The sequence below is a fragment of the Lepisosteus oculatus genome, chromosome 13, assembly GCF_040954835.1.
Source record: "Lepisosteus oculatus isolate fLepOcu1 chromosome 13, fLepOcu1.hap2, whole genome shotgun sequence".
Lineage (NCBI taxonomy): Eukaryota > Metazoa > Chordata > Actinopteri > Semionotiformes > Lepisosteidae > Lepisosteus > Lepisosteus oculatus.
In genome coordinates this window covers 17,971,830-17,994,251 of record NC_090708.1, presented here as the reverse complement: position 1 = coordinate 17,994,251, position 22,422 = coordinate 17,971,830, and the positions used below count along the sequence as shown (strand labels likewise).

Sequence of the window (22,422 nt, the reverse complement as noted above, 5' to 3'; positions counted from 1 at the left end):
GTGAGAGTCTGTTAAGCTGGTCCCTTTAAGCCAATAATGAGCTCATTAAGTTTAAATGTGTTGACAGACAGGCCCTTCAGGAGCAGCACTGGGTATCCTTGCCCTGGTGGCATCACACAATTGGCAGAGGGCCTCTAGGTTAGGGTGAGTGTTTAGCTGGCTCGCAGTACAAAAGCAGCTCCTTTGTCTTCCAGCTGTCAGTCACAATAACATGACATGGGAAGGCTAAAAGAAAAGCTCATTGGTCAGAATTTTCAATTAAGACAGTAAAGCTCACTACTAGTCTAAGCCCTTTTATAGGAACCTCACAATCCTTATCATGTACAGACCAAGATACTGTCCATGTAGACTTACAGACAGATATTAAGTGAATATCTGTTTCAAAACGAGTCGTTAAGACTCCAGGGTGGAATGAAAATCAGAAGATACATGCTCTCCAGAACCATGAGTTAATATCAGTGGATTCAGATATAAGAGAGTCATAAGAGACTCTCCTAAGACATAAGAGAGAGTAAGTTCTCAGCCTGAGAAAATGCATTCACATTGTAGTCTAATGCAAGGATGGTCAACTCCAGTCTTCATTTGCTTCAGGTTTCTGTAGTTCACAGGCTTTTACTAAGATGTAAGTGTCTAGTCATTTTCAATCCATATCTAATCTTAATTACTTAATCAGTTTCAAATAAAAAAAAAACCTATATAACTTTAAAACCTGCAGGAATCTGGTTCTTGAAGACTGCAGTTGGCCAGCCCTGGTCTACTACATTATTTAATGTAATTCTGTTATAAGTTTTCAATAGGACATCTCTTATATACTATACACCGATATGTTGCATATACTGAGAATACAAAGAGATTTATTATATTTAGTTGTATATGTTTTTATAACAGTTGTGTGGATTTTGGACATTGATCACATGTTCTGAGAGATTTTGAAAGCTCTTTAGGAACTGAATTGCCAAATTAGAGAAAGTTTATATACAGTAGGGCACAGGTTATGAGGTGATTTAACCTGTTGAATGTTAAGCCTGGCAAAAATCAAGAATGACAAACCATAGACATGAATGAGAAAACCTTGTTTCTCAAGAGAACAATACCTTTTTGCGATCAAACCTTTAAATTCCTTAAATTTTTAACAGCTGAACACCAGATATCAAAAAAGCAAATGAATTGCATGATATATAAATTCTAATAAGGAATAAGAGTGATTAGTGTTATTTAAGGTTTTATGGTGTAGTACAGCAGCCCTTTAAAACTGTTTAATGACGTACAGGATGTCTCCAATTTGACAGTGTGTAACTGTCGACATGTTCTAGGCCAGCTGTGGGCTTCTCATCAAAAGAAAATTTTCATCTTATGAGGCTAACTTGCCAAGTACATTTTTAAAATACTTTTTGCAGTGCAGACAATTGAAGGCTTGAGCCCTAGAGAATTTAGAAAGCTAAACAGATGTTTAGCATCTAACATCTGCAATCAGGGAGATGTTGAATCTGGCTTCTGTAGTATTGGGTGCCATGAGCATTTAAATAAATAGAAGCACAGATTCAGGAAGGTGGTTAGTTTTGCTGCAATATATTGTATCGTTTTGGGTTTTTTTTTACCTTGTATTCCCTAATGCAATTTCTGAGACAGACTCCATGTGGCGTAGAATGGAGATTGATAATGGAGAACCTCTGTAATGGTGCACTGACGCTAAACACCAAGGAATAATTGGTTGCAGATCAGGAGCAGGTGGGATCTGTTTAATATCAGCCAGAAAAGAAGGCTGCCTTCCTGGGCTGTTTCAGTGCACAAAATTGAATGCGTCAGCCTTCAAGGAGACACATTAATTAATTCATTGCAAATATTTCCTCCTTCTGTTCTGGGGCTCCGTGGTGAGCTGGGTGGTGTTAATTCGGTAGCAGAAACCACTTTTCTGTTTATTGATTATGGTCTCCTTGGTTTAGGGGACAGAGGGAGTTCTGCTGTGCTACTTAAGAATCAGAGAAAGGTTACAAGCCGGAGAGGCTTTTTGGCTTATTGAAATCCTTTGATGACTTTTAGCTTACTGTTCCAAGGCTTTGTGTTTTTTTTAAATTAGAATGATCAACCCACTGAATTGGGAATCTCCAATGCTGTGTTTTGCACGTCTTGACTCAGAGCTCCAAGCGCACCCCCCGTGCAGGACGTTCAGTACTAATTAGAGGAAAGTGGTGTCCTTAATGACAACACCGTATGCCTGTATGCACCTGGGAAGCTGCCGGGGACACTCTGTCACCTGGAGTTGAGAGAGCCGTGTGGAGTGGCTACTTCCAAACTTGCTCTCACTTATTAATCAGCTCGTATACTCTAGGTGAAATACATAGCGCTTCTAAAGTAAGTGTGCTTTTTGCATCGTTTCGACTGAGGAGTATGCTAAACATAGAAATGGGCCCATGGGGAATACATTACCATAGACAGCAGTGCTGCCTGCTGGAGAAGCTGTTGTCTGTGTGGGAACGTATTCCCCATGGTCCCAGTTGTAAGTTTACCACATTTCATCTCACCATGGTACTGAGCTTTCACAATTCAATTTGTTGAAAACTGTAACTAACTTTGTGACACCTATGCTTTTTTGAAGTGTATTAAATGCACTTGTTAATAGAGGCAATGAACAGAAGCTGTGCCATGGGGAGGGACATTTTGGCCTCTCCATGTGATCCGCCTGGCACTTTCTTTACGTAGTTAACCCTAATTTCCTAAATTTTCCTTGCTGCTTCAGATCATTCAGATTAAGAATTTTTTTTATAACGGATGCGAGGTTGCAGTGAGAGTGCCAAAGCTGTTTACCCTGGCTCTCTGTCTCTGTGGAACGGTCTTCACCCTTAGGCTTTATTTTCTATCACAGTGATCCTTTCTGACAGGGGAGACTCTTTTTGCCTCCAGAGGAGTGAGCTGTCCCCCCTCTTGCAGCTGGAGAAATTGCTACACACCTTCCGCCTCAGCAGCTCACGCTGCCCCGTCTCTCAGTCCAGCTTGCTCCTTTTTTAAACCTGCAGTTCTTAGGTTGCTAGGCAATGTGTCCTTGCAGGACTGCTGCAGGTCTTTGTTGGTTCTGATGGAGAAGGGGCTGATGGGTAGGTTGCAAATGCCAGGCTGTCATGTTTGTCTTGTTGTGATCGAGCACGGAAACCCACGCATGGCCATGAACACATTATTTTCTGAAGGAATAGCTTTGTTTTAGACTGTAAACGTGTATTTCATGAGTGTCTCTCATCTCATTTATTCAGTATTTTGGAGAAAGCACAAGTGAAGTGGAGAGGAGCCGGTGGGCCAAATAAAGCAGTAACCACACACTAAATTCAACTTGTTTTATCCTGTCATCAGATTAGTGAGACGCTGACCCTTGAGCGAATTGTACTGACAATGCAGAGAAGGGAATAGGTGCATTAATTTTCAGTTCCATGTAACAGATTTAGTTAACGAGCATGGACTTTTGGGCTCCCTTTGTTGTTGGCTGATAGAGAACAGTCTGTTCCTTAATAAAATCTGTAATGGCTCAAGCTGCTGTGTGCTGGGAGTGTTGTTTCCTGAGCTATGCATGCAAGAGGTTTAAGACCATTGAGTGCTGTCTGGTGCTGTTTTCTATGGCAGAGAACACCACCTTCAACTCGAGCAGCGAGGCAGAGCGGAAGACTCAGCACTACTACCTGTCCTGCCTGAATGAGCAGAAGATTGAAGAGCTGGGGGCCCAGCCACTCATCGATCTCATCAACAGGGTAGGACTGCCAGGCAGTGGAGCAGGTTAGAGAGGTGGTACCACTCCAGTCCGCAAATGCTGGACTGTCGACACAGTTATGTTTTTTTTAATCATAAATCCTTACACTTATATATTTTCTGGACACTACACTCATAGTGCTTTACACGTAAAGGAGGCTCCTCTCTAGCAATGTGCAGCCTTCAACTGGAGGAGGAGATGGCAGCTGAAGTGCGCCAGTACACTCACCATACATGAGCTATCAGGGGGGAGGAAAACAGACTTATGAAGCCAGTTCATAAGTTTTCTCATCCAAGGAATGGCGCCTTTTCACACTATAATGTCCGCATCACTATACTGGGGCATTAGAATCCACACAGACCACGGGATAAGGGCTCCCTACTGGTCCTACTTACACTTTTTCCAGAAGTACCTTAGCTTTCCTAGGAAGTCCCCACCTCCATGTACTAGCCAGGCTCAAACCAGCTTAGCTTCACTGGGGTTGCCATGTGTGAGTTGCAGGGTGATATAACTGCTGGGACTTTTTATGCCTTGTCAAGCTCCCTCACGTGTCTGTAAACACCTGGTAAATTGCAGATTTGATGCCAGCAAATTGCACATTACCATTATTGGTTGTCACAGCTGTTTTAGTAAAGCAACAGAACTTTAAATGTAGATGATAGAAGTCTGTTGTGCTCACTGTCACAGTGAGAAAGCTAGCATGCTGAATAAAAGTGAAATAAGGATTTATATTATGATAATATCACTGATGTCTTTATGCAATATGAATTAAAAGTAAAAAAATAGGAATGGATGATATGTCATTTAAAATAATGAATAATATGTTTGCAATTTGCTGGAGTGTGTATGCCTAGGAAACATTGCAATACTCAAGCACCCTCAGATTGGTGTTGGAATCTGTTATGTCCTTATGTGGACAGTACCACTCACCAGGAAGATTGAAACTGTGCATGTCTCTGCAGATAGGGGGCTGGAACATCACAGGATCCTGGGAGAAGGACAATTTCATGGAGGTTCTGAAGACAGTTTCAGGACCCTACAGAGCTCAGCCCTTCTTCACTATTGGTGTCAGCGTGGACCCCAAGAACTCCAACAGCAATGTCATTCAGGTCAGGGTCACAGGTTACTGGGTCAAAGATTATGTGACCACCAAAGTTTAAAAAAATACTATTGCATTATTAGGCTGTTTTTTTTATTCTTGCTTTTGTGTGCTATAAGGAAGAAGAAGAGCTTATCTTTCACAGTGCGATTTCTTTCTATAGGGGAGAGCATAAAAGATTACAGTGAAGACCTTTCCAATATCTTCTTTTTTTTCTAATCTCAATACCTTTTTTTCTGTTTTAAAATATGAATCCTTTTTATTGTTTTGTTGCAAAATTATTAAAATTGAACAATTTTTTTAGATTTTTCTCCTTTTTGCAGCTTGTCTGTCCACCTGGATGAATTTATTATCAAAAAGATCCAAACAGGGTGAACTGAAAGTTGTAAAACCATCTCTGGTTTGAAATCTTGTATGTTCCCCATGTTCTATGTTCTTGTTTGTTCTCTTGTATGTCCCCCAACCCAATTTAGAGGTAATCTTGATTTAGACTTTAAGGGGAGTCTGTTATTGGCAGTCTTTCTTGGCAAATACCTGCAGTCAGTAATTGCAGAGAGTCCATTGCCAGCACTTTTTCTAATATGAACTTCTGAGTTTTCTGGCAATCGCACATGGCAATTTATGATTTTTTTCTGTACTGGGAAAAAGAAGTAGTTTTGCATTTTTTTTTGTTGGGTCTCCAGTATCTCAATTGAAAACAGAGATTAACATTAAATAATGGCTACAGTGTACATGTACAACATGGGCATAATAAATATTAATAGACTTTATGGAAATCAGTTGCTTCTGGGAAAATGTGCTTAGAACAACATAGTAAGCAAAATTGCTTCCAGAGTTGTGGAGAGAACTGGAGAAGTTATTGCACCTAATGGTATTTAATCCAAGACAATCCCATTAATTAAAAATGCAATAAAATAATTGCCTGAACGTAGTTAAAAACAGATGCAAGAATACAAGTTGTCCACCTATTTTTATATGATTGAAACTCTCAACCCCATGTTTCAGGATTACTCTTTTAGCCATGAATGTCAAAAATCTGATTCATTACCTTCCAAAATGTTGTCTCTTATGAGAGGCACAGTCCCCAGTACAATAAAAATGGGTTCAGTCTCTGTGGGTATTAATAGAACTTGTTAAAAAAAGGAAATTCTAAGATGGGACAGACAACTAATGTGTTCATTGCCTCTATTAACATATCAGCTATGCTGTGCCACCCCTGATTACACCACTGATGGATGGACAAAGTTATTAAGGGGTGACTCAATCATGTACAGCAGTACAGAGACTGTCATTTAGAATCAAGGTGAAAATGAGGTTCCTCTTTGGTTTGTGCCTGACCAGTGAGTGAATTTGCTAAGATTCTATCTTATGTTTCAGGTGGACCAGTCTGGTCTGTTCCTGCCCTCTCGAGACTATTACCTCAACAAGACGGCCAATGAGAAGGTACAGAGGGGGAGGGGGTGTAAGGGCACAAGTGCTTGGACACCTGTAACCTGGAACTTCACCCCACTTTTTTAGACTTTAGATATCTTGCACAGTGGTGTTTGATTGCTGATGTTTTACAGTGGAGGTGTTATACTGCAGTTACACAGCTGCAGAAACAAATACACACGTTGCATGATGCAAGCAAGATAATTTCTCCATTGTGAGAAATGACACCACTTTTCAAGTGTTTGTACTATACATACTAGAAGATGAATCAGTGAGAAGTACAGAAAGTGTCAGTAAAGAAGTGCTAGTGAGTTAGCTTAACTAATTTAAGATTCAGGGTGTCAATGCTTGGATGAACAAGAATTCAGGATGATTATGGGAGGTCTCACTGGTCCCCTAGTGTGAAATGAGACTATTACAGTGTCACTCCCAAGGGCATTCAGCTGCCCTGTGTCATTTGGAAAAGCAGGCTCACCCCTGCCCGTTTGGGATGTGCGGGTCAGGTGTTCAGAGGTGCCAGGGAAATGGCGGCCCGAGTCTGTGTGCCTGAATGCATGTGCAGCAGAGATGTACGTGACAGGTAGGCTCATTACAGCCAGTCATTAAGTGAACAGTCTTATTTAGGCTATAAGCTGTCGCTCTCTGTTCGGTGACTGTGAGTGCACGCACCTGACTGTAACAAGCACTCCTGCAAATGGGTGTTGATGTGAAGACTGCTAGATGCACAGATTCTGACGTGATGCTTGTGTAAATGTGCACTCTGATCCTGGGAGCCGGCACACTGAGCAGTGTGCTGGTTGCCTGCCTGTGCCAGCAGTGTGCGTGCGCGCATGTGTGTGAAGTGGTTTGAAGTGCAGGCCTCTACGCAGCCACAATGCTCCTCCTGGCACTGCCCAGGCTGCGGTACTGAAGAGAGAGTTCAGATAAATTCCCTGATCGCATCCAACTGCAGGCTCCTCAGAAACAAACAATTCCAAAGACCTTATTTTTAATTCATGAGGAATGCCAGTATATAAAGACGGTTCGTTATTTATTTTATTTCCTCACTGGAAATGGAGACAGGAATGTTATTGCAGTTTTATGAAGATTAAATCAGTGTCTTGTTTCCACTGAAAGGTTAACTTTGAGGATTTTAGATTTAATACTTTATGTATTTTTTCATTTGTACCTTGACTTGGCTTAAACTAACCATATAATTAGTTTTCCTTAAAAAAAAATGGGCATCCAGTCAGCACATTTGTTTCCCATATTAAGGGGCTGATTTTGAATTCCCAGTTTTACATCCCATCTCGTCATAGAATTCCTGAGCAGATCTGAAAAGATGGAAGACAGCCAAATTTTACTTGGAGGAGCTAACCAATTATTCTCTGTTCTTTTGCTGTGTAGAGTAAACCGGTTCTATCACCCATTATCCATGCTCCCTTCAGATGGAACTGTATGGCGCTGAATAGTGTCGCAGGGTGGTCTGCAGGTTCCCTGCTACAGGATGTATCATTGAGCAGAGGCAATGAGAAAAGGACATGCTCGAGAGAGGAGTGTATTTACCATATGTACATGTTCATTGGGATTCATATTCACGCTGTTCTCTTGGGATGTGGACAGCACAAAAGACATCAATTTTACACAATGTGCACAGTACATTACAACACAGTGAATAATAATTAATGACAGTACAACAAAGCACAATAATATACAACAGGCAGTACAGAACAATAAACACACTGGACAACAAATACAGTACATGGTAGTCAAGTAAAAAGATGCAAAGAAGCTTTTGAGTGGAGGCTGTGGGATTTCTCAGTATTTCTCCTTTTTAAATATGGTTTAAATCCTTAGGAATCAATAAATATGTTAGAAAAAATTAAAGAAAAGTCTGCATTAATTGCAGAAAACGTTTCCTTGAGTTTAATGCCTTTGTTTTCTGTTTTTTCCACCACTCATTGATACTAAGCAAAGTAATTTCTGACCATCTGTAATACAGACCTGGTTTGCAGTGGCAGGCCTTTGTGAATGTTTCCCTGCCATTTATGAATTTAATCTCCTTAAGAGATTTCATTCAGAGAGTTTATACCATTTTAAAAGAGTTAATATAATTAATTATAAATTGCAAAATAGATTTCTTAAAACTCTGAAAATGTTGAATTCAGTTGATGAACAGGAGTTTTTTTCTCCATTTATCAGTTATTGGTACATAAAAATCTGAGTGGAATGAAAATGAAGGAATTAAATGGGGGGTGTTTAAAGATGCTTTAGCTTTGAGTCTTTAATGGGTTTCTCCCATGTATCAGTGGTATCTGGTGGCTTAATTAAGATCTGTTTAAAGGGAGGCATATTTGGAAATCTCCTTTGAGGGAGATTATAAACCCTACACTGAGGGTGAAAGAATTCAGTGGGCACTAAAGAAAAGGTGAAAGCTCCATGGAAATCATGGCGAGTTTCAGATGGGCCAGGGATTGTGTGTTGCTCTTGCAGGTGCTGAAGGCCTATCTGGAGTACATGGTTGAGCTGGGACACCTGCTGAGGGGGGATCCCCAGTCCACACGCATACAGATGCAGCAGATTCTGGACTTCGAGACCATGCTGGCCAACATCACGGTGCCTCAGGACGAGAGGCGAGACGAGGAGAAGATCTACCACAAGATGAGCATTGCTGAGCTGCAGGTATTGTTTGCATCCATCTTGTGTTTCTCTGAGGAAGTGTGTGATATGGACAATCACTGTCCACTTACATCTATCAGTGCAGCTGTGTCCTTGTATGGACTGAAAGACTGAGTTTATTAAGCTATATTCACTCTCGGTTTCTGATAATTGCTTGTCAGTTATCACTAAGTTCAGACTCACCTGTTTGTGGATCTGTGTTCCTATCTGTCAGTCCATGTGGCTACATCTGTGGGCAAGTGGCTGTGCATCTTTCCCTTGCTGTAGATACAAATCTGCCTATCTCCTGTCTCAATGCTGGTTCGAGGATCCGTGTACTGCTGGGCAGCACTCAAAATGCTCTTCTCTTTCTCTTTAATTTCTGAATCCTGAGCTGAGCATTCAGACTCCTGCTGTGTCTGTGCCGAATTCAACACTCAACTTGTTAACTGTGCCAGATCTTCCTGTGCCGGAGTCAATTGCACGACAGCTGAAATTGATTAATTAAAAGAAAAGCCAACATGTTTATTCAGCCCGGATGTTTTTGTTTTAGTTTCCATTTTATGAAAGTTAGAAATAATTCAAACACATTACACATTCTAATTGGGCACTTATAAGCTTCATTTTTTTCCCAGTTTAAATTATGTGAATGGTTCACTAAACAAAATAAAATTCTAAAGAGCAAGGTGCTTACACAATGGTAAATGGGACAGAGCAAAATAAGCAGACTAAATTTTAAAAGCTTAGTTCTAATCACCTCAGTAGGAAAATATATTAACAAATACAGTTTCCTGTTACATGGGATTAGTGCATGCAGCACAAGTTAATGCTATGTGTATAGAATTAGATGGAGGAGGTGCTGTAGGTGAAGTAAAAAAAAATACAATTTTGGAAAAAACATATTGAGTTGAAGATATCTGTTCTGCTGGAAAATTGAATGGCCTTGCATAAATCTCCCACTTTGCTCCTAATGATTTACACTTACAGGATGAGGCTGTTTTGGTTTTGAAATTTTTCTCATCAATTCCAGATGTCAGAGGGGAGCAGAGAGTACCAGTACAGGATCAGTGAATTATTCCAGTCCAGGTGAAATGTTTACAATGGGAGGTGTCAAAATGAAACAGGTAGTGAAGTAGTGGTACTGAAAGGGAAAGAGCTAGTTGTTGCTGTCCTGTAATCCTAGTGTAAATTGAGAGATTGCCTCCCTCTTAGGTCTTGTTTGTTTCCTGGTCCGAGCAGCTGCTGGCTAAATGCACAGGATGTTCATGCAACTGTTCAGCTTGCCAGGGCATTTGTCAGCACTGTGCGCCTACGGCCAGTCCACAAACATAACACAAGAATTTGGCAATATATACATCCACATTGAGGAACAGACTTCTTGTTCCATTGTAACTTTTTGCTTTACCAATCCCTAAATGGTTTGTGATGAGTTTAAGCGAACATTGTTTCAGAAACTGATTTCTACTCAGTTTAATGTGCTTTTTTAAGCATATAGATCAAACTACCAAGTGACAAAATACGAAAAGAAGTCTGTGCAAGTTCCTAGGTGATCAATCTGGCTCTTTGGGTCCCATACTGCCTGTGTTTTTTTCTTCTCTGGGGGAAAAAAGTGGCGTCTGTTTAGTTTACTGGTGAATGCTTTATCTAGATGGTCTTTAAAATTCCTATTTACTGTGAAACTTGGTGTGTTGTGTCATGTCACCCTCCCACTGTAGCACACAATCAGCTGGCATACAAGCAGTGCATGTTGAAGTCTTTGCTGATGAGCCCTTTATTACTGTGTTTTGGCTCAGAGTGGGACTATCGTAGGGTCATAAACAAGCCTTTGTTGTTTCCAAGAGTCCTGCTCTCCCACAGAGTCTGAAGGCAGCTCATGGAATTTCTGCAATCATAAAAAGATGCTTTAATGTGAAAAAATAGATAAATGCAGAAAAACCTAATCCCCATCCCGACCCTCCTCTCTTCTTATCTGGGTGACATAAGCTGTGCCTCTCCCAGCTGTTTGAAATTCTGGAGAAGGGCTTTCTGTCTTTGCATTATTGAACAGCACATCCAGAAGTGGAGAAGGAAAGAATTGGGTGGAGGATCTGACTTGAATAGCAAACAGATCAAGTTGCAGTGGGTTTTGTTTTTACTTTGAATTGTAAATGGGCCACAGGTGCACAGCAGTGTTATTGTAATGGAGTGTCATTGTCACTTGGCCAGCCAGCTTGGCTCCTTGTACTCTTTTGCGTGATTTTGAGAAACCCAGCCTTGGGCCATTTGTTATAACCAAAACAATGACACACCCACAGAAGATGTGTTCAAAACCATGGATTAGCCATCAGCTGAAAGTGTCTGGAATAAAAAAAAACTGCCAGCAAGCTCGGGTTTTGCAGTTTTACAGGAGAACTGATATTCAGGTTAAATGCTGAGTTGTCTCCTGCTGCTGAAGTAGCTGCACCTGTCTGAACTGAATTAATGAAGCAGACATTTCATCCTGTTCATTTTTATTCTGCATAAAGGCGCTAATGGTTAGCATTTTCAGGCGATGGGGTCATGACAGCAGTACTGGAGATCAGCTTTCGGTTGAGCACATCATGATTTTTGAGTTTGGATATTTCTTTCTGGTGTTCATTGATGCACATAAGGAAGTTAGAAAATGCAGCAGTTTGTTTTGTCTTTGCTCCAAAATCCACGCAGGATATTAAAATAGTGTAATGTTTAACTTCCCAAAGCCATGCAACTTATTTAACAAGAGTTAGCCATAATGGAAAGAAAGTGTACAAAAATTTAATTTGAAGGCGATGTATCCAAGTATTTTAAAGAATGTCTTTTGCTGACAAGCTGAAATAACTAGCTTTTTTTTGTTTTAATGTTAATATTCAAAATCCTCAAAGATACTGACAAAGTCAAACTAGTGGACTTCATCTGAATGAACAGAGAAACACAAACCAGAGGATAAACGGATGTGGGAGTATGGGTGTACAGCTGAGGCTGTAGAGTTGGCAAATGCTGGACTGCCCCTTGTGGAAATGGGCATGGTTTTGTAGCTATAACAGTGAGTAACGGAGCCCACCTCTCCTTCTGTGCATATCTCACACATGTATGTTCGTATATATAAAATAAACAGATCACAAAGCTACTCTCTGTCTCTTAGACAAATTGATTCTTTTGGTCGGGTTCACATAGCCTGTGGGCTTACAATAGTAAACTCTCACCATCCTGGATCACATCAAAATTTGATCCCAACAGGCCCAGCAGAGAAACTCATTTTAAAAGGTTTACTTTTAATATCCTTTCTTAAGCCATTCAGTACATGAGACTGGCTTGTGATCTTTGCAAATGCTGTGTGAATTTTTTTTTCTGTGCTTCTCCACTTACCTTGGATTTACCCCCGACTCATTTTAGAGCTTGATTCCAGTGTTTGCTTGTCCAGCAACTGTACTGTTTTGTTTGTCATTCGAATTCCCTCACCAGTTTGTAGCCTTTATCAACTGAGTCATAAAATTCTGATCTTGATCTCAGGCTATGGTCGGACTTGCACATAATGGGTGGCGTTGCAATAATCAGAGAAATGCATTCTTCGCATTCTCACAAGGAAATTGGTAAACTGACTGCACCTAAGGTTCCCTATGTAAATAGTGACTGAAGAGTCACAGTTTGTCTAGCAAGACCATCGTGGTTACAGTGACCATTACATATCTGAGGGAGAACAAATTTGGGAGAGTTCTATTAAAGCAGAAATATTCTGGTGGAGTATACACTAGATTATGACTGCACATCCTTTGTAGTAGCTTCGATTATTTCCATGTCAGAATACCAGTATGAGAAAGATGGAAGCATACCCAGCCAAGAGGAATCAGCTGGGTGAGCGTTTTTCCACTGCTACGGGTTGCATACAGCACATGTAGCACATACAGGTATTACAACTTTTAGGATGGGAAGAGCATAATAATGGGCGGGTTCCCTGAGTTGTAAAATTGTTTTTCTGACTGGACTTGGGTTTCATGTGTCGGACCCCCCTGCTGCACTATCTTCTAGGGAGGATCTGTCACAGTCAGGCTATAGCATGTGAGTGTTATATGATTATGATTTAGTATGATGTGTTGAGTCCCTGCCCTCCCTGTGTGTGATGTTGACAGCTCCTGGCTCCAGCAGTGGACTGGCTGGACTACCTGTCGTCTGCTCTGTCTCCCCTGGATCTGAACGACACGGAGCCCGTGGTTCTCTATGCCAAGGAGTACCTGCAGCAGGTGTCCGAGCTCATCAACAACACTGACAAGAGGTGAGCGCATTGTGCCAGGTGTGTCTCCTACCAGGGATCAACTCCCTCCACCACGTGGACACAGATGTGCAGCAGCCTATAGTCTGTTAGTAAAGCATTCTGGGACACGTCATTATACTGAATAATACTGAAAGCGTGAAGGAAGCAATTTCACAAAAGACAAACTTCATTTAAAGAAAGGCTCTTGAGCTTCTCCATGGTACAGATTGAGCTCTGTGGACCTGACAAATCTGGCTCAGTTTAACCAGGAATGAGTGTGGAGTAGTGGTTTAGGGCTCTGGAGGCAGAACTGGATGGTTATGGTTTAAGTCCTGGATGGGGTCACTGATGATGTACTCTTGAGCAAGTCTCATCTGTCAGATTACGTAAAGTAAAAATTAAAGTAACAATCATTCCCCAGGCGATGGCAATCCTAGCTTTGCTGGAAATAAATCAGCATAATTCAGCCAAAGGTCTTCTCAGCTTTTGACATAACAACTCCTTTGGATCTGCAGGGCACTATGGGGTGTACTAGTGTTTCACATATTGAGTGGCTATATTGGGTGGGTGTCAGGTTGGTATTATTACTGCACAGGACAGCACAGGAGCTGCTGCTGTAAGGATCGAAGACTGGTTTGATAAGAATAAAATAGAATTTATTTAAATCTATTTAAAATAACAATTTATGTATTAAAAACAGTAATCTTTTATAAGTCTAATGAACATGTTTGAGAATTTGATCTACAATGCTTTATGAAAACATATCACATATTTTGTTAAAGCATGTGAATTGCCAGCAAATAGCTGCATTTACAAAGTGTCTCCTCTCTGTTCTCTGTCCTCCCAGCCTTTTAAACAACTATATGATCTGGAACCTGGTGCAGAAAACAGTCTCCAGTCTGGATCAGCGCTTTGAGAATGCTCAGGACAAGCTGCTGGAGAGTCTGTATGGAACTAAGAAGGTGAGAGGGTACTGTAGGGCACCAGGTGATTTTTTGTGGGTGGGGCCCATATGAGGATTTCACACTGTTCTTGATTACCTGTGGAAAAATCTACTGATTCCAGGACAGACTTAGCGAAAGACTGCAGTGGTCAATGATCTAGGGTCAGGGACTGCTGGAGACTGGAGTGATCAGTGATCTAGGGTCAGGTATGGCTAGGGACTGCAGTGGTCAGTGATCTAGGTTCAGGCATGGCTAGAGACGGCAGTGGTCAGTGATCTAGGGTCAGTCATGGCTAGAGACTGCAGTGGTCAGTCATCTAGGGTCAGTCATGGCTAGAGACTGCAGTGGTCAGTGATCTAGGGTCAGCCACAGCTGAAGACTGCAATCTTTAGTAATCTATGCTCAGGCACAGTTGAAGACTGAAGTGCTCTGTGATGTGATCTTAGCAGAGACATTTATGCTGTATTTGTATTTTTACTGAAAAATGGCATTTGGAGTTATTGTAGTATCCTCATTCAGTGGCTAAAGATCACTTTAACCTTTGATTCAGTGAACCAGCACGGAGTCAAAGTAAGAAAGTGGGAGCTGGTTTGGACTGAAGGTGATACTGTAGCTCCCTGTTTGAGATCCCTGGGTTATAATGTGCATTTGAAGTTCTTTCCTTTTTACAGCCATAGTGTGACTGATCTTTCTGTGGAAATTCAGTCCCTGCCATCTCTTGCCATGTTAAGCAAATGCCCCCTCCCTCCCCCCATACCTCCTGCTATTAAGGGATCTTGTTTTGCACTGCATGACTGTTGATGCTAATGGAAGTTTTAAAAGCTGCTTCCCGGGAGATCTTCAGGCTAATTGGATTGGAAGGGGAAGAGGGGAGCAAGGAGCAAGGTGGAACAACAGAGGAGACACAGAGAAAAGGCAAGCCTCATCTCTATTAACGGACAGACAGAGATGTCTAGTGGCTAACAGAGGGGGTCCTTAACTGGGATCTTTAGCTGGGTACCATAGCAACAGGAGACGGTCGCTAGGTGCAGAGAGCTACACGGAAGTAAAGCATCACCCACTCCTGACACTCGCCTGGCATGGAACAGACACCGCAGTACACAAGACTGGCCATGTGCCCTGCAGTCTCAGCCATCACATTAAGAATGTGTTTTTTGCATTGTTTGTGCGTTGGTGTAGTCCTTTTCACAGAGCCGTCAATGTATCAAAATGGGTCAGCTTTGTCTGCTGGATATGCGGAACCCTGTCATTGAAGTATTCAGTAGCGGAAGATGCACAGTGGTTTTAAATGCCACTTGTTTTTACAAACGGTCCGAGGAAGGAGCTTGATCTTTTAAAATGCCTTCTAGCAGGCATTTTAGTTGTGTATCTAAAAATTGCTTCTGATGCAATTTGAGTGGTGGAAACATAAGAAAAGTTGTAAATGCGAGGAGGCAATTCCTCCCATCTTGTTGTTTTGGTTACTCAGCAGTTAATCAATCTCAGAATCCCATCTGGCCATTTCTGGAAGGAGCCCAGAGAGCTGGCCTTGGAAATGTGGCTGGGGTAGTTTGTTCCAGATGCTCAGGACCCTCTGTGTTAAGTGATACCTCCTGATACTCCACAAGGCACTTTCTTTGAACACCCTGTGTCCTTGTTGAGTTTGATTTAATCCCTTACAGTAACTTTCCCATCACCTTGATAATTTCAATAATTCATTAATAATTTTGAATAATTGCTTTGCAGTTTCCATTTGTTCAAGACAAAATGTCTGTGTATGGAGTGAACACTGTTACAGTGGTGTGTGAAGATTATACATTGTTATCTAAATGACATATTCTATTTTGCTTACTGACAGTTGTCAAAAAAGAATATTTATGCAGTGTGTATTCTGTGTATTTGGTTTTTTAAAATCTTTAACGAACCGGGCATTGCTTACTTCATTGAGAATTGGTTTAATTCCATAGTGATTAGCATTTGTCTAAGTTCAATAAATTGTGTAAAGAATTCCTTTCCTCTGAACTATTTTTCACAATAAGGGGTAAGTCCTGCAAGACTTCAGTTAAGTATTGTGTACATTAATTAAGTATTCAAAATCATCAGTGACTTTGGCAAAATCAACCTGTTGGATCATTGGTTCACAGGAACCAGATGTAAAAATGTCGACATTAAACAATTAATGTGCTGTGATTACACAATACAGAATTTCAAATCCATTTATCAGTCTTAATCATGTCATTCTAATCTAGGTTTCATCAAATAACCATAAATGTATGGATATCTAGAGGGGAAAAAGTCAGACCTTGACTATTTCCATAAATCCAGATATTACAATAAAAGTCTGTGAATGTGTTTAAGTGAGACAGGTTAACGGCACTGTTAACTATGATGTGTGAACTTGTTGGTAACATGGGCAATGTAAAAGATGTTATCAAATCCAGGTGGTACCCCCTGTCCCAGACTTAATTTTGACTCAGCACTTGGACAATGTCTCAGGTCAGGTATTAGCGACCTGTTTTTGTATTAACAGTGCTTGGTTGGCAGTCCTTTCCTAGCTCCAGTCCCATAAACGGCATCTGTACTGTGGTAGAACTGTATGTTTGTTTACAGCGCTAGCGGACAGAGGTTTGGCTGTGAAGTGTCTTTCTGTGCCATGGGTACTGACAATGCCGGTGTGTACCTCTGTCCTCAGTCATGCACCCCGAGGTGGCAGACCTGTATTGGAGACACAGACGACACACTGGGCTTCGCACTGGGCGCCCTCTTCGTCAAGGCCACCTTCGACAAGCACAGCAAGGAGATTGTGAGTGCCCCATGCCATGAACACATCCTGTGCTACTATGCCTCTGAACAATGTGATGCAGAACCTGAAAACTGTTGACTGCAGACTACCTTAGCAATATAAGAGAGTGAGCTTAGGCAGCCTGTATCACACATGACACTGAATAATAATAATAATAATAATAATAATTGCTTAAACTTATATAGCACTTTTCTGGACACTCCACTCAAAGCGCTTTACAGGTAATGGGGACTCCCCTCAACCTGAAGTCACATTGCTTCACTTGTCACTGCAAATGGTGTGAGAGTTCACATTTCTTATTTAACACCCAGCCTCTCCCAAAAAAACAGACCTGTTTTCCTACCGATTTCTAATTTTCCAATATAAATGCCCAAGGAGCCTGCTGGTTTGAAAGGTTAAAGTAGTCCTTGCACTGCTGCAGCAGGCACCCAGCTCCTAGACAGCACTTCCGATCCCTCTCACACTTTTGTGAACTTTAACTCTTCGAACTCTGCTCAAACTACAGTGCTCCTCAGAGTAACGATTCCTTCTTTACACTTTGCTTACCATTCACTGCACATCGGTTTAGCTCTGCCTAGCACCTTACATGCCTCACTGTTTTGTTTTTTTTGTTTTTTATATTTTACGCGTCTCTTACTCTATTTTAGTGATTCATTTTTGCTACTTTTCATTGTACATTTTGTTTGTTGCCCTTTATAAGAAAATGAATAATAAGAATATTTATAACTGGTCTGTGTAGTTTGAAATTCAGCAGGTTCTACAGTGCTTTGAAAAAGTTTGCAAAACCTTTTTAACCTCCTGAAAAGCTGATTAAACATATAACAAAAAGACATAAGATATATTCTGATTATATAAGCACAAAATTATCCAAAAGTAAAAAATATCTTTGTGGGAATGAATGTTTGAAGCTTTAGATTCTGTAAATGGTGGCACCTCTTCAGCAGCAATGACTTTAAATAGGCGTTTCCTGTAACAGTTTTATCAGTCTCTCTCATCAGTGCTTAGGAATTTTCGTCCATTGTTCCTTACAGGACTGCTTGTTCTACTGACCATAGAAATGTCAGTGGCATTTCACAGCGGACTTGTACAAACAGCCTTTTTCAGGTTCTATCATGACATTTCATTGGGGGTTAAGATGGGACTTTGACTTGCACAATCCAGAATGCTAAATTTGATCTTAAGCCATTCTGGTGTAGACCTCCTTTTTATGTTTAGAGTCATTGTATTGCTGCCAGACCCACTTTCAGCTCAGCTGCAGATCACAAGTGGCCTGAAATTCTCCTCCAGAGTTTGCAGATACATGTCCAGATGCACGGTTCTGTCAATCATGACAAGCCATCTGGTTCCTGAGGCAAACCAGCATTCTTCCACCACCATGCTTGATGGCTGGGATAAGGGTCTTCTATTGGGAGGTGGTTTTGGTTTTCACCATATAAAACATTTCTTATTGTGCCAAAAAATATGGTTTTTGACTTATCTGTTCGGAGAAAAGTCTTACAGTGGTCTTCTGCTTCTTTGGAAGCTTAAGATGGGTGGAAAATATTATTTTTAGAGAGCAGTGGTTTCTTACTAGCTATCCTCTAATGAAAACCATTCCCATTCAAACGTCTCCTGATGGTTGAGGCATGAACACTGACATTAGCCACTGTGAGAGAGTCTTGCAGATCCTTAGCTGTTACTCTAGAGTTCTTGAGCTGGGTAGAGTTAGTTTGGTTTTAAATATTTTCTATTGGTAGTTTGGCAAATGGGTGGGTTTGTCAGTAAATTAGTAGGAATGGATATGTAACCCTCTTGTAATGGATGAACATCAGCTACTCTTTTACTGAAGTTATTTGAAATGTATTGTGGCATGACTGATATTCACTAGCTTGCATAGTGAAGCCCAAACTCAAAAATTTTTAGACCATTACATAGGACAGAGCTGCCCAAATGCAGTCCTCGTTTAATTATTTAATTATTTGCATCTCACAATACATTGAATTAATACATATAGACACCTTTGGTTATTTAATACAACTGGTTTTGATTCAACAAATGCATCATGATAAGCATTTTATATTGGAGGTTCACAAACCTTCAAAAACCAGCACTGTATCTTGTTAACAGGGAGAAACATTAAATTGATCAGAGCAGTTAATTCCTTCTCCACACCTTTCTCCACACCTTTGAAGACACTGCAAACCTCAGGTCAGCGGTCTGGAGCTGGAAACCCATGATTGTACCTGGGCTGTGGTGCCACCTTGTGGTTATTTTTAATCCTTGCTTTTAAGATTGCATGTTTAGATTTTGAGCACATACTGTATTGCTGTTTGAATAGTGACTTAAATAATAATAAATAACTCCAGTGGGTCAAATTAATTGATAAGATTGTTCCCTGTGCAGGCGGAGGGCATGATCAATGACATCCGGACAGCCTTCAAACAGTCCCTGGACAAGCTGAACTGGATGGACACCCAGACTAGACAGGCAGCTAAAGAAAAAGTAAGTAGTGACTGGAGCATGCAGATGTCATCACAAGCCCATGTGACTGAGAGCATAGCCTGGAATAAACCCCCAAAACATACATCATGTACACTGTGCCAACCTTTGGGTTGATGCTAAAGTGAGGACTACTTGTTTATTAAGGATCTCAAAGCTGATAACCTGATAACTGGTGTACTGACTAAATTTCACACTGGTCTCGTAGACGTTTTACGTTTTCTCGTAAAAAATTAAGACCACCAACCAAATCTTCAGCGCTCAGAGCTGCGCTTGAGCAGCTTAAACCAATTGTCTGGTCTGATCTATCTAAAGGTCCCCCTTAATTCAGCTGGTGAAGCAATTTCTCTCCCCCCCCGATCTACTGTATGCAGCTAGGCTGCCTTGTATCAGGTGGATGAAGGACTTTAGTGGTGGATAAAGTGACTGCTCTCCGATATGTGAAGGCTTTTCTTGATCCTTTGGAATTAAGACTATTATTTAAATGCAGCCAATTCTTAAGGATTATTGCTATTTGTGAATTCTTCATCTAGTTATGTCTGTTCTTTCCTTTTCATATTCAGGACCTCAGGTTTGAATAATATAGAATAATATGAAAATGTATTCAGATATCTGGGTCTGAAGGGGTGTTAAGTTACAACACTGGTCGTCTATCTTGTTTTTCACACATCTCCTTGATTTAGCTGTGATTCAGTTAACATAACTGGTGTCTACAAAAGGCTGTTGTATTGCATTTATGCTGGTGGTGAAATTTATCGTGCTGAGCTGCTAGTTGTGTGCTAAATGTGTAGGAAACAAAAGTAATGAAGGGTTGTGGGGATCAAAACATTGTGAGGTTTGATGACAAGGCTGTACAGAATCGTGGAAAACTCCTAGAACATCATGGAAATTTAAACTCGGGGCCTGAGACTCCTGCCTTCATTTCCACCCCTATCCTGTAGGCTGATGCCATCTACGACATGATTGGCTTTCCAGACTTCATTCTGGACAACAAGGAGCTGGATGATGTCTATGATGGGGTGAGTGAGGTCTCACCAGCTCAAATATTCTAGGCAAATATACAATCTTTACTGCCGCTTCAGAGGATTGCAGATGTTTAAGAACTTGAGTGTGCAGTCAGCCCCCATTCTTTGTGTTAAAAATGAATATACAAGAGGCAAACGATAGTGTAACATGGCACCCTTACCCAATGTTTTGCTTGGTGTCCTTACTCACTGTATCCCATGATACCCTTCCCCAAGCTACTCTCATGAAGTTGAGTGATTTCTCCCTTCTTCTCTTTCTCTTTTTAGTATGAAGTTTCAGAAGACAACTTTTTCCAGAATACGCTGAACTTTTTCAACTTCTCTGCTAAGGTGATGGCTGACCAGCTCCGCAAACCACCCAACAAGGACCAGTGAGTGTGCAGTGCTGCTCTGACACACTGTTCTATAGAACTGACATACAGCACATAGAAGTTCTGTGGTGTGGATTGTGCTGACTGTGTGTCCTCTTCCCTTCAGATGGAGCATGACCCCACCGACAGTGAATGCTTACTACATGCCAACCAAGAACGGTATCGTCTTTCCTGCTGGTATCCTGCAAGCACCTTTCTACGCCAGGGACCATCCCAAGTGAGCCCTGCTCCTCTGTATTATCTCTCATTCTCCACTGGCACCAATCTTTCTCTTATCACATCTGCCCGCCACCCAACAGACTTGGGGCCAGAAAAGGGGTGCACAAGGTGCAGTTTTATTAAACGTTGATGAATGGATTCTTGAAGCTTTAGCTTTTCAGGCAATCATAAATCACCCCAGCTTAATCCCTTATTGTGCTGTCAGCCTGATGCCTCTAGGTGATTGATGGAGAAATTGAAATCTCTTGGAGGCTGGAGTCTGTGACCTAGCTTGATCTGATCTGCAAGAAATATGTTTTCAAGGTCATGAGGTTATAACATTCATAAATTAAATTATTACGTCAACCAAGAGTGAGGTGCAGAGTACAACAGATTTCCTAAATGTAATGAGGAAGATCAGACAATGTTAAATGTCTAGGAAGTGCTGTACCTCAGTAAGGTTGTGTCTGCATCTCTGCAGGGCTCTAAACTTCGGGGGCATTGGAGTGGTAATGGGGCATGAGCTCACGCATGCCTTCGACGACCAGGGTGAGTCTGCAGCCTCTCCTGATCTGGCTGTCCTCGGTCACTTGCGTACCCTCCTGGTTTCACGGAGATGCTTCTGCTTGGAGTGTTCCAGCAGGAACAACGTACCCTGAGAGATGCATTGACATGTGGAGCAGAACTGCAACAGTGTTTTGTCTGTTGTGTCACTCCATGGTTCTTACTGCAGTGGCAGTATTATTTCCAACAGCCAGCCTTAAAACGGTGGAGCTCCTGCAGTGTCCACACTCATGTGATGCTTTTTACTCAAGTGTGTAAAATATGGCTTTTGTTCAACCGACAAGTTTTTATTGAAAATGCAACAAATAAGCTCAGTATTATGAGTATCCCTTTAATCTGGGATTATGTCAGCAGCCATATCACCCTGCAACTCACAACTGGCAACCCACTGAAGCTAAGCAGGTGTGAGCCTGGTCAGTACCTGGATGGGAGACCTCCTGGGAAAAACTAAGGTTGCTGCTGGAAGAGGTGTTAGTGGGGCCAGCGGGGGGCGCTCACCCTGCGGTCCATGTGGGTCCTAATGCCCCAGTATAGTGACGGGGACACTATACTGTAAACAGGCGCCGTCCTTCGGATGAGACATAAAACCGAGGTCCTGACTCTCTGTGGTCATTAAAAATCCCAGGGCGCTTCTCGAAAAGAGTAGGGGTGTAACCCCGGTGTCCTGGCCAAATTTCCAATTGGCCCTTACTAATCATGGCCTCCTAATAATCCCCCTCTATGAATTGGCTACATTACTCTGCTCTCCTCCCCACTGATAGCTGATGTGTGGTGAGCGTTCTGGCGCACTATGGCTGCCGTCGCATCATCCAGGTGGATGCTGCACATTGGTGGTGGTGGAGGGGAGTCCCCATTACCTGTAAAGCGCTTTGAGTGGAGTGTCCAGAAAAGCGCTATATAAGTGTAAGCAATTA

General features: G+C 41.5%; 1 protein-coding gene across 3 annotated transcripts in view; it reads left to right on the top strand.

The window, feature by feature from the left end:
- The window catches only part of ece2b (endothelin converting enzyme 2b), a 73,459-nt gene that overhangs the window by 44,462 nt on the left and 6,575 nt on the right, over positions 1 to 22,422 (top strand). For all 3 annotated transcript variants that reach the window (XM_006637833.3, XM_015361406.2, XM_015361405.2), the window contains exons 5-16: positions 3,610 to 3,734; positions 4,696 to 4,842; positions 6,210 to 6,275; positions 8,736 to 8,924; positions 13,025 to 13,167; positions 13,994 to 14,108; positions 16,762 to 16,872; positions 19,255 to 19,353; positions 20,292 to 20,369; positions 20,643 to 20,746; positions 20,853 to 20,963; positions 21,426 to 21,493. In XM_006637833.3, coding sequence (XP_006637896.2) covers positions 3,610 to 3,734; positions 4,696 to 4,842; positions 6,210 to 6,275; positions 8,736 to 8,924; positions 13,025 to 13,167; positions 13,994 to 14,108; positions 16,762 to 16,872; positions 19,255 to 19,353; positions 20,292 to 20,369; positions 20,643 to 20,746; positions 20,853 to 20,963; positions 21,426 to 21,493 — 1,356 coding nt within the window. The remainder of the gene's footprint in view (positions 1 to 3,609; positions 3,735 to 4,695; positions 4,843 to 6,209; positions 6,276 to 8,735; positions 8,925 to 13,024; positions 13,168 to 13,993; positions 14,109 to 16,761; positions 16,873 to 19,254; positions 19,354 to 20,291; positions 20,370 to 20,642; positions 20,747 to 20,852; positions 20,964 to 21,425; positions 21,494 to 22,422) is intronic.